The sequence below is a fragment of the Leiobunum rupestre genome, chromosome 10 (genome assembly GCF_980474605.1).
Source record: "Leiobunum rupestre chromosome 10, qqLeiRupe1.1.hap1, whole genome shotgun sequence".
Taxonomy (NCBI): Eukaryota; Metazoa; Arthropoda; class Arachnida; order Opiliones; family Sclerosomatidae; genus Leiobunum; species Leiobunum rupestre.
In genome coordinates, this window is record NC_143393.1 from 36,424,169 (window position 1) to 36,436,856 (window position 12,688).

Genomic DNA, 12,688 nt, shown 5'->3' on the forward strand with positions numbered 1-12,688 from the left:
ATATCCCCTTGAAAACATTGCCAATGAATTAGGTAAAGCGACTGGACTGGTGACGACGACTAGAGTGACCCACGCGACCCCGGCCGCCGTGTACGCCCACTCAGCCAGCCGCTATTGGGAGAGCGATGACAAAATGCCAGAGGACGCGATTGGGACGTGCAAGGACATTGCCCGACAGATGGTCGAAGACGATCCGGGCAGAAATCTAAACGTTAGTTCAATTGATAATTTATTTATTTTGAACTGATCTGCTGGCTTCATGGTCGAATATTATTCTGGCACCGGAGGGGGATGGAAGTGCCATCTTCCGGGCGAAATATTTTTCCGTATAAATGCGTAATTTTCAGATAGAAGATATCGAGTCCCTCTAAGGAGTTTTTCGTCCATGGTTTAGTAAAACATCCTCAGAGCTAGGAGAAACAAACACAGCACACCACACAAGGAGAACGCAACCCGCCAAAAGTCGCGCATTTTCTTGTGAACAGTTTTCATTGGTTAGACGCTTTAGCGCCTGCTACCGTCAGAAGGGGAAAATTTGGAAATTGTCTTCCCCCTTTCCGTTAAATGTTCAGCGTAAAAGTTCGTCCAATGAAATTTGTACACAACACGGCGTTAGCGTGTTTCAAGGCTAGCTGCGTTCTCCTTGTGTTTGTTGCTCCTAGCTCAGAGCTATCTCCCGTTGAAAGTTTTAAGATTTTATTTGGTAAGCGAACCGTTTACTGACGAACGGTTCGCTTACCAATAAACGTCACCGAAGTTTCACTATGATAATTGAATTGGCATCACTGCCACACTGCCATCTTCCGGCCAAAATATTTAATGGCGGGGTTCGTCAGTGAACGGTTCGGGGTTACCAAATAAAATCTGAAAACTTTCAACGGGAGATAGCTCTGAAGATGTTTTACTAAACCATGGACGAAAAACTTCTTCGAGGGACTCGATCTCAAAAATCAGATGAGCGGTTTTCCGCGTTTTGGTGGGACTAACAAATACGCCAAACTAAAGGGAAAAAAATTGTACCACCGTTCCCATGACAACGCGTCTAGAGCTAGTTTTTTTTTATAATCTCTTTTGAGAGGTATTCGAGAAGGCTATAGAGGGTGTTTCAAAAGGTTATTAAAAAAATTGAAGGAGTTGTAGGGGGTGAGTTGAGAAGTATGCCTGTTTTTTACCCATTTTCCAACGATGAGTTAAAAGAGCACCAGAGAGCTTCAAAGTGTGGCCTACTAGCCCCTGGAAATAGGCTGCAACACATTCTTAATCCAAGGTATCAGAATTGATTTAAGCCAGGTTAACACTAGCACCAAAAATCGCTTGGTTTTAGATAACTAGTTTTTCAAAACCAGCGTGAGAAATCGCTCTCTACTTCTTCCATGGTGTTGGTTCGGCTGGGAAGCAACTCATCCAAGTCGTTTCGCTTAGAATGCTTTCAAAATGACAAGGCGGGACCAAGTAAAATTTCTCATATTTTCCAAAATAATGGGAATAAATTCTAAATAATGTCAAATAATATTACTGTGTGTATATTAACATGATTAACTAATTTTTGTGGGATATATTTTAGTATTTTCAAAATTCTGGTCATAATTTGAAATGACGTTAAGCCTTGGCTATAAGCGAACGGGGGTGAAGCGATTTCGCACGTGTGAACCAAGAATTATCGTCGATGGTCAAACTGGCATTCAAAACGACCTAAACTGGGTTTTAAGCTCTAGTTTCTAGGACACGCTTACTCAGTTTATAAATAGGTTGCGTCGAGTCCCTCTAAGGATTTCTCGATCAGCAGTTTAATTTGATCACTCTGTCCTCTCTCCCACTGGTATATTTGTCAGGTCATCCTGGGCGGGGGTCGTCGTCAGTTCCTGCCCAACTTCGAACGGGACCCGAGCAAACCGGGGGAGGCTGGTCGCAGAGTGGACGGCAAGAACCTCATCGACGACTGGCAAAAAGATAAAAAGTCCAGAGATCTTCCGTTCCGATACGTCTGGAGGAAAGAGGACTTTGACAACGTGGATCCCACCAAAACAGACTATCTCTTGGGTCTGTTCGGCCCCAGTCACTTGGCCTTCGAAGCCGACCGCGATTCGGGCCCCGACGGAGAACCTTCCATCGCCGAAATGACCAAAAAGGCCATCGAAATTCTGCGCAGAAATCCCCACGGATATTTTCTAATGGTCGAAGGTAATGAGGGCGCCGCCTTAAGCCGCCACTCCGGATCGCCGCCGTTACGAGCGCGTTCCGGAGTGGCGGCAAACGCCAATGATCGTAAATCCTTTCGCCTTAAACTCTCTATTTCCCTTTTTACACGTTTATATGTTTTTCTTTCCGTCTTTCGTCTGGGGCATCAGCTGGTCGGATCGACCATTCGCACCACATCAACAACGCTCATCGGGCCTTGGTGGACACGCTGTCTATGGAGGACGCGGTCATCACGGCCCTGCAAATGACCAAACCGGACGAGACTCTAATCGTGGTCACCGCTGACCATTCGCACGTTTTTACGTTCGGAGGTTATCCCCGAAGAGGAAATCCAATATTCGGTGAGAGATTAAAGTTTCGGGGACCGTTTTTCCCTTCTCTGGAAACACGACGCGTTTCTCAATAGTCCCTCTCTCAAATTACTTCGGGGAAAGGAAACCATCTACCTAGAAACGGTTTTCGCTTTTATCGAAGCTTACTTTTAGGAATACGACATAATTTATTTATACCCATTTAAAAAGTATAATGATTGAATTAATTTACGCAAGTTGGTTCTTTCAACGGCCAACTGTTCGGGTTACTCGGGATATAATTGTCAAGGTATTTAAAAAAACTTACAAGTAGCTCGTACCAGTAGACATGACTACTGCTCGTACCAATAGATTTTCGAGCAAACATAAGAACGCGAAACTCGGACCAAATAGATTTTCGAGTTAAAAATTTATTTTTACTAAATTAAATTAAAATAGCCTATTTGGGACCCGTCAGTACCGTGCTGGAAATCTGGCTCGCAACTATTACACCCAAAAAGAGAAACTAAGCTTAATCTTTAAAATTTCAAAACGCGTTGCGTAGCAACAGGAAGCCGAATAGGGGAGATGGTGGAGAATAGTATATACGAAATGATAAGTTAAAAGGAGTTTTAGCTGAAATGTGATAAATATATATAATATTCTGGAAGCAAATCCAAATTAACAGTAATTAAAATTTCAAAAGTAATGTAATCAAGGGATATTTAAAATCGATAACTGTGAGGCATCTGAGATCTGCTCGCAATCGGTCTGACGATTTGCAATGAATTCAGATTAGTTTCGAGCTTAAACTATCTGGTTTGTATTTGGATCCATATCAACTGATCTGATAATATCGGAAAATAAATGCGGATAATCTGATAGGATATAGTTTAGCGATTGGGTATTATGCCAATGATACCTAGGAACAAACACAAGGAGAACGCAGCTAGCCTTTAAACACGCTAAAATAAAACGTGTACAAATTTCATTGGACGAGCCTTTACGCTGAACGTTTTACGGGCGGGGGGGGGGGGAAGAAAATTTCCGAATTTTCCCCTTCCGACGGCAGCAGGCGCTTAAGCGTTTAACCAATGAAAACTGTACACAAGAAAATAGACATCTTTTGACGGGTTGCGTTCTCCTTGTGTCGGGTGCTGTGTTTGTTGCTACTAGATGAGACCATTTATAAAGTTAAATATTGTTATTATTTACCTATAGCAAATATAAAAGAGGAATAGCAACTTTATCGTCTCGAGGTGCTTTAGACCTTTTAATTAATGTTATGTCTTAAGGGGGAAGACTACAGTGGCCATTGTCTACTTTCGGGCTATTTCAAGCTAAACTCTTTTAGTTGTGTATTTTAACTTATAAAATTAATATTTTAAAGTAATTAAGTTATTACGTTTTAAATCGGACCCCCGGAGCTAAACAAGTTGGGCAAGCGCCCAAACTACCCTTTAGTTAGAACCTTATATCTCGTTAACTATTAATATTAGAATTATCAAAATTATTTTAAGCACTAGAGGAAGGTTCAGCCTAATAACAAAATTATAATTCAATTGTGTAATTGTTCAAACAGAAACGTTCAGCTTGAACGAAAAAGAGGTTTTTCTGTATTCTTCCCCCTTAAGCCCTTTTTGAATACATTTTAACCGCAGGTACCACACGCTAGCCCACAGATTTAATACAATAAGTATGACAATTAACGAGATTTACAACCAAACTGATTTTCACAGCTTTTGCGTAATCAAGATGTTTTCTCAGCTCAGAGCCCTCTAGCGTCTAAAATACGCGAGTATTCCTATAAGCCGAAATATCTGGTTTCCGATAGATAGACGGAATATTAGTCTAAAATGATAAAAATTAAAAATGTTTTTCTCGGCGCCACGAGCTCATGTTTTTTTATCACGCGTGATTCGCACGCGGGCTTCGAAACAAAGCCAAAGCCCCTCGCGACTCCAGAACGTGCTCTCCGAATAAGGCTTAAATTTTAATCAAAAAGTAGTCATCCAAAACGGTAAGTCCCGAGTCCAAGTCACAGCTTGAAGATAGTATCAGTGCCGAAAAAAGGTTCGGTTAGAAAATTAGCATTAAAGCAATAGGAAGTGTCATACTTATTGTTATTATGTTACTTATGGTGTGCTAACTATATCTCTACAAACTACACTTAATTATTCGCACATGTATTTTCAGAGCTTTTATCTACACTAATTTTTACATGAGATACAGCATTTAATAAATGGTAAAAAACATTTCCTCTTCACAGAAAACATGCTCTTAAACTCTGAGCGGACATTGCTTTTATCTTTCCAAACCATTTTCAAACTTGAATCAGGGTAATATTTGTGTACGTTATTTTGTATGGTTTTAAGGTCTCCCCTAATTTAGGCTACTGTTTGTCACGACCTCCAAGATTAGCAATGTTTGAGGCTAGCGCGAAAGCCATGTGAGACAACATTATTGTCGTATTAGATAAAATAATATTTGAAAAAATTTAGCACGTTACTTCTAATGTAACTCTAAAAAACAATTTTGCGTGTTTTATCGTTTCAATTTTAGAAGTAGATTAAAATCTGAAAAACCTAGATTTAATTTGGCCATTTTTAATAGCGATTTCTTAAGAGTTGTAAAATTTCTCATTTTTAATATCTTTTATTTAATTTTTATCACAAAATTACAAATCAAAAGACGATCTGTAATTTTATTTTGTAGAAATGTTTGGCACACGCGATATAACCTAAATATGACCTAAAAGTAAACTAAAAATTATTTCATATGTACGCATTTTATATTCGTTAATATATAATTAATATTAGTAGTTAAGTGATATATTTAGGAATTGCAGCTTTAACTCGAATATAAACACGGTGATATTAAGTCTATTTGGTCGTCCCAAATGATATATTAGGGGTGTGGTGTTTGCACGTGACCTCTCCCATCAAAATTGATGGTGTAATCCGTGTTCTAATCGGAGCATAAGGAGACGAGATACAAGCATCGAAACATTTACCAAAACGACCTTTGGACCTCTTTTCCCGGTTAGCTACCAATCATCTCGAGATTGCTACCACATAAAAAAATTCATACAACCTGGTAATTTTGTCCACCCAGGCGTTACTAAATATCGTAGAAACATTTTGAATAATAATCACAAAAACACTTATTAAGTTCATTAAGTATATCTTCCTAAAGCTGATCATTTTGACACAGGTGTGGACGACAAAGTGTCGGACGTGGACGGAATGCCGTACACGACGCTGCTGTACACCAATGGTCCTGGGTTCCGCCGACAACACCCCGCTGGACGAGAAAACCTCACTTACATCAACACAGGTAACTGGCACCTTCGTTTTTCTTTCTCAATCAATCTATTTACGTTTACCACATTAGAATTCAAGTTTACTGCCAAATTACATATTTAATCAGCTAGGATAATGCTCGGTTAATGCCATAGAAATAGAAATGAGACTAGGACCACTGCGCTATCTGGTAATCTCAAGGAAAACGGGCAAGCTAGAAGGCTGTAATGAGAGTGAAATCGCCACCAATCCACGTAAGATCGCGCCATCTATTAAAAACAATTGAAACTTCAAATTTTTAAAAATAGATGGCATGCTCCCACAAAGGATACTTTTGATTCCACTCTCATGGCAGCCTTCTAACTCGTGCATCTCATCACAATCTAATCGTGCGTCTAGTCTCATTTCTATTTCTATGGCTAATGCTCAAGGCAAGAGCATAGGCTCAAATCAGGTTGTCTGGTTACAATGCCTAGGAGGGTGGTGGCGAGCCCTTCATGCCACGCAAGCCAACAGCTCCTTACACTAACTATTACCGTTGACATTTACAAGTATTTATGGAAGGAGATTTCGGTTAAGAGCCTTTTAGCCAGTGGGGAGAGAACTTGCAAACGCAATGAGGAAGGAGTTGTTCCGAATTTTCAGCCAGTGCCACCTAGGAGCAACAAACACAATGAGAACGCAGCTAGCCTTTAAACCCGCTAAAACAGTATTGTGTACAAATTTCATTGGACGGGGCTTTACGCTGAACGTTTTACGGGCGGGGGGAAGACAATTTCAGAATTTTCCCCTTCCGACGGCAGCAAGCGCTAAAGCGTCTAACCCAATGAAAAATGTACACCAGAAAATGAACGACTTTTGGCGGGTTGCGTTCTCCTTGTGTGGGGTGTTGTGTTGCTCCTAGGTGCCACAATCAAGGCGAAAGTGCTAACCACTCCGCCCCTCCACCCATTAACTCTCCAACGGTACCAATTTGGCGCTTGTTATCATCTTACGTTAATATTTCTGTTAAGAGAAAGGTTAGAAAGAAAAATGGCAATGAAAAGATAGTACGAAGGTACGTGTTTCATTTTGATTGGGTGCTCACTCGTAGCGTCGTATGCCTACGTCTTAGCTAAGCCCCGCCTTAAAACAGCCACCATGACATAATTTCACGTCACAGATCACGAGGCAAAACTTCACGCGATCCTGCGATGCAAATAATTACGCGTCTTAATTTCATGGCCGATCTTAACGCGTTACCAGGGCAACGAACACAGGTCACACCCACGAGTAAGCTACGAGCGACCTAGATGGACACTTATCTCGTAAGAATTATATTATACACTTCTGATATCACGTATAATTCGGTTATGAACCTAGACCTACAATAGGTGATTATGAAAAATAATTGCGCGCAGAGGCTCACGGGAACTGGTTATTTTTTGACAAAGCGTCGGCTGCTTAAATTCGTCTGCACCTACCGAGCCCCCAATCGTCCGCGTTTAGTAAAAAGCACCAACCATGGATTGATTGTTTGAAAAGTTAGTATTTTTCTAAAATTATTAAAAATACATGAAGTTAACAAATTTATTATATATTTTTTTTATTTCTTATAGTTCTAGACCAAGTATTGATAAAGAAACAAGCCCAATTTTAGTTGAAATTTCAAAGGCTGTAAAATAAATGACCACACTTATAATTAGGATTTAAATCTAGATTAAACCTGAAAATGAATTAAAATCAATTTGGATAGCATTTTAAAATATTTCATTTAATAAATCAATTACCTTAATTTAACGACTTTGCAAACTTCTCTCAAAACGAAAAACGAAAAATCCTTTCGATTGAACAATGAAATTATAGAAATCTCGCTAACCCTTGCCCAACTAGCCAGACGAATTTACAAAAAGGGCCAATTTTGATACATTCAACTTGGTAGTACTTAACCAAATCACGTGACCGCCGATATTTTTCATAATAACCTATTTTGAGGTTCTAGTTTATTCTGTTAAGCGTAAAGGTAAGTAATACTTAATTATTGGAAAAATAAATGAAATTAAAAAAGCACCATTGTGGGGCTAGCACTTTCGCCTCGCAGCAAGAGGAGTAGGTTCGAACCCAGCTTGTGGCTCTGGATGAAAACTCAGAACAACTCCTTCTGCATTGAGTTTGCAAGTTCTCTCCTCCACTGGTTTAAGGGGTTTTCCCTCGAGTTCTTCGGTTTCCCCTTCCATAAAATTTAGCGGAGGTTAACGGTAATGGTAATAGTGAGTGTAGGGAGCTGTTGGCTCGCGTGCCATGAAGGGTTTGCCACCACCCTCCTACGCGTAGTAACCCGGGCACCTGAAATAATGGCTTTAAAAGTCGCTTGATGCCTTGGGTATTCGCCTAGCCATGGACAGTAAATTAAGAGGACAGGTTTTCGATACCCTTCCACAGTGCATTTTATTTCTCCCCGCGTATCAATCAGCTCGAGAGACTCCGAAGGAGTCTTGCAAGGTCGTTTGTACCACGTGATCTTAAAATTTCTAAATGGCAATCTAATCCGGTTGATATTGTTACGTAATTTTTTGCTCTTTATATTTTAGTAATTTTTAATTTTGGTTTTTTAATTCAATAAAAACTATCAACTGATATTTAGTATATCATATTTAATCTATAAAAACGCGAAAAAATACCTTTTGGCGTAAAAATGTACTTCGTGTTTATCTTCTTTCTTTTTTCGAACAGTATCGTCCACTTTTAGCGATACTTGTTTTTTTTTCAAATAACCTTGGACGACTCCCTTAGTGTGATTGGTTTACGGGGACTAAAAACCAGGCTTTTTACCGATCCTCTAAAATCTACTATCCATGGCCTAGCTGATTAATATTAATAATATTAGTTGGTAGGTTTGATCTCAATAGACGTTTTAATAAAACCGGTTCAGCGATTTTCCTAGAAGTAGTAATACTTGTAAAAGCGCGATATTTTGGGATGCGCGTTGCTTGATTATTTTATTCAGAGACTCGCGCATGCGCGTAGAGTGAGGGAAGAAAAAGAGAATGGCATTTATAGAACCGCCTATTGAAATTAGTTCACTTTTACAGAAACAATAATACAAATAAAGGCCGCTTCGCCTGCCCAACTTGTTAAAACGGGAAGAGAAAATAGTTCAGTTAAAGCCAATAATAAGTCACACTTTCTTCTATATAACTAGAAAAATTAACAATAATTTTACTATATGTTTAGACCAAAAAAATATACTAACTGTACTTTTACTACCAACGGCGGACATTTTCCAAGATGTCTCCAACTAACCCATTTCTCGCCCTCTTACTTTTTAATTAACAAGAAAAATTATTCATTTGCTCATGTTATAAAACATAAGGAAATTAATAATAAAAATATATATATATATTTTAAATTTTAACTATCAACTGGCTATCAATATAGTGTGGACTTTTAGTATATTTTTATGTAAAATGTTTGGCAGGGTTGCCACACGTCAGGGAAAACCGGGAAAAGTCAGGTAATATAAAAAATGGGCCTAAAAAGTCAGGGAAAGGTCAGGGAATTTTAAGAATTTATAAAAAAATCAGGGGAAAAGTTAGGGAATTTAATTTTATCTTGTCACTTTTAGAAGGTAATTTTACTCTGGATCTATGACAAACTCTATGATTATCATTTATTTCCTTGAAAGTTTGGCAAATGTTTTCAACATTAGAATAACCTTTTTACTCGTATATAAGTCCATTTAAATTTATTAACATCTGATAAAAGTAAAATATAAGATAAACATTTTGGCCTTAAAAATCGAGGAAATCTCTTAAAATGATCAGGAAAACCAGGAATAGTCAGGGTATTTGAATCTGAAAATTTTGTGCCATTTCCGGTTTAACAAGAATGACACGTTACTTTGAAATTAAAATACTAGCTGGGGTACCTGGTATTTAACGGGGAAATATGCCTATTTGTATAACCATGAAAACGCGGCAGTGACGGAACTCCGACACAGTAAACACGAAATTAGAACGCTGCAATAACTGTCTCCACGCATGATACCGTACCCAATATAACCAACTGGTTAATGATAATTTTAACCAATTATACGTTGATAACATAATAATTTACCTTTTATTATATGGCCTAGTGTCTATACAGGGTGTTACGGATAAGAGTACCGAAACTTTCTATGTGCATTCTATGGGTCTCTATGACTAAACAAATATCTGATAAACATGGGTCCTAAAGTGCTTCGTTTCAGAGATATGGGCTCCCAAAAAACTACCCCAAAAACCGGACACAGCCTTAAATCTGGCAAACAATATTCTTCCTTGAACCAATTTGTTTTCATTAAACTATCAATTGTTTTTTATTCGTGAGGCGAGAAACTTTAATAACAAGTGGCAAACGTTCATTAATGTCCTTTTAGAAGTAAAATGAGTTTGAAGACAAGCATAAAAAACAATTGATAGTTTAATGAAAACAATTTGGTTCAAGGAAGAATATTGTTTGGCTGTGTCCGGTTTTTTGGGGTAGTTTTTTGGGGGCCCATACAGTAGCGGCGCTAAGGGTGGGCTGAAGTGGGCTTTAGCCCCCCTGCATTTCTGAGAGGGGCCACATATTTATATTAAAAGGGCCACATATTCATAATTAAGAGGCCACATATTTTAATTTATGAATTTTCATTATCTCTAGAAATTTGCTTTATTGCGAAGAAACGTTTTTCTGGAAAAAAATCTTTCAAAATCAATTTGTTTACTCAAAAAGGTAGTAGACCATAAACATATAGATTCGGGAGGAAGGTAGCGGAAATTGAGAAAAAGTTGAAAAGAAAGGGGCTTATGGGAATTTAGGGAAATATCCCAGGCATGCACGTGTCCCCTCCAGGTCAGATACAAGGTCAGTAGGGTGTCCAGAAAACGCGACGAGAGCCGCAACAATAAAACGACCTTGCTCTTCTCGCTTCCTGGAAAATTTTGGGTTTATTCGATTTCACCACTTTTGCGAAATATGGTCCATCCAAGGTTCCCGCTAAGGGCCACAAAATAATTAGCCCACTTGTGAAAAAACCTTAGCGCCGCTACTGAGCCCATATCTCTGAAACGAATCACTTTTAGACCCATCTTTATTAGACATTTTTTACTCATAGAGACCCATAGAATGCATGTAGAAAGTTTCGGTACTCTTATCCGTAACACCCTGTAGAAGAAGGCTTTTAAAAATTGCAATAATTTAAGCTTAAAGAATTAAGAAACTCAGTCTTTTGGCTAAGATCAAAGTGTAGTTTCTTTTATGTAGCGGATATACCTAATTATTAAATTAATTCAATTAATGAAAGTTGTTTTGCCGCCCAGATACGTTTGGTCTTACGTCGGCAGATATGGTTAAAAAGTTTTTATTAAAGAGTAAGTTGCAAATAGACTTTCGGAATAGAAACTTAACTTCTTTATATTTTTATCGTTCATTTGATGATTGGTTTTCCGAAAATGTAACTCACTTGATGAAATATTGTCGTTAGGTTTATTAAATACTAGCTAGGGTACCCGGAAATATGCATATTTGTCTAACCAAACGCCAGTGACGGAACTTCCAATTAAGAAACTCGGTTTTTTGGATAAGATCAAAGTGTAGTATCTTGTGTATAGTGGATATACCTAATTATTAAATTAATTCAATTAATGAAAGTTGTTTTGCCGACCGTAACCGTCGAACACCACAGTCCGGGTACCATGAGATAGTATACCAAATGTGGTCGACCTAAGTTGAAAACTGTAGATTCCTATAAATTAAAAGTTGTGATTTGGTGATTATTTATCCTTTCAGAGGACAAGAACTACGTGCAGCAAGCGGCCGTGCCTCGTCGCTGGGACACTCACGGCGGAGAAGACGTGCCGGTGTACGCCCACGGGCCCATGGCGCACTTGTTTCGCGGGGTCGTGGAACAGACCTTCGTGCCGTACGCCATGGCCTTCGCCGCCTGCATCGGGCCGGCCAAACACCAGTGCGAAAAATGGCGAGACGAACGCCGCCAGGTGGCCGAGGAAGAATCCAAAGAGTGCCCTTCGGAAATCAAGAGCACCAGGACTATTTCCGGACGACACATGCGCCACCATCCGAGAGGCGGCGCGCCAACGAGCTACAGACATCAATACTTACGCGAATTATGTTTACTCTTACTGGCTCTTTACGAGTGTTTTGTCGTTAGGTAAAACAATATAGTCTGATAATTATTTATTTATGATTTTTAATTCACTGTATTTATCTCAGTTTGTAAATAAAAGAATTATACTTTAAATTTTTTTCGTTATTTTAAAATGTACACAAGTTGGCAAGCCAAAATATACCTCTCCTCGGAAGAGCTTGTCCATGGAGAAAAACCTAGTGCTCGGCAGTCGATTAATTTTTATCCATGAATAAAATAAGCTCGGCTATATTTAAATAATATTTATTTAAATAACCAATAGTTGAATAAATAAAACAAACAATTATTTAAATAAATACCACTTTTATTCAAATAAATGCTTGGTTGCGTAAAAAAACATAATTAAATAAGTTAAAATGATATTCGTTTTACCAACGTTTTTTAAATAAATCGGAAAATTTGGGGATAATGAATAAACAATTCCGAAGACTAGCAATACCAGGACTGTTTAGCGGTGAAATATCTGCCTGTTAAAATTAAGACTTGGGTTCGATTCCTGTCCACAAACGTAAATTAAATAAGTTATTTTTAATTTAATCTATAAATAATAAAAACTTTACAGAATGAATGGATTTTTATAAACTTACTAACGCAAATTCGTTATAGAATAAATTGACGTTAATATGTTCATAAAAACGTAAAAAAGACGGACTTTCCCCAAATTGTTTTCTCTAAATATCGTCGTTATGGCACATGGAGTAGTGGTTCGTTGGTAGAGCTCTAGGTTA

The 12,688-nt window shown here is 38.4% G+C and overlaps 1 protein-coding gene across 1 annotated transcript in view; it reads left to right on the plus strand.

Annotated features, from left to right (window-relative positions):
- The window catches only part of LOC149925545 (alkaline phosphatase-like), a 50,381-nt gene extending 38,328 nt beyond the window's left edge, over positions 1-12,053 (plus strand). Inside the window, exons 4-8 of the mRNA XM_090160732.1 lie at positions 33-211; positions 1,833-2,181; positions 2,349-2,540; positions 5,703-5,825; positions 11,582-12,053. Coding sequence (XP_090016858.1) covers positions 33-211; positions 1,833-2,181; positions 2,349-2,540; positions 5,703-5,825; positions 11,582-11,967 — 1,229 coding nt within the window. The 3' untranslated portion in view covers positions 11,968-12,053. The remainder of the gene's footprint in view (positions 1-32; positions 212-1,832; positions 2,182-2,348; positions 2,541-5,702; positions 5,826-11,581) is intronic.
- The last annotated feature ends 635 nt before the right edge of the window (positions 12,054-12,688 follow it).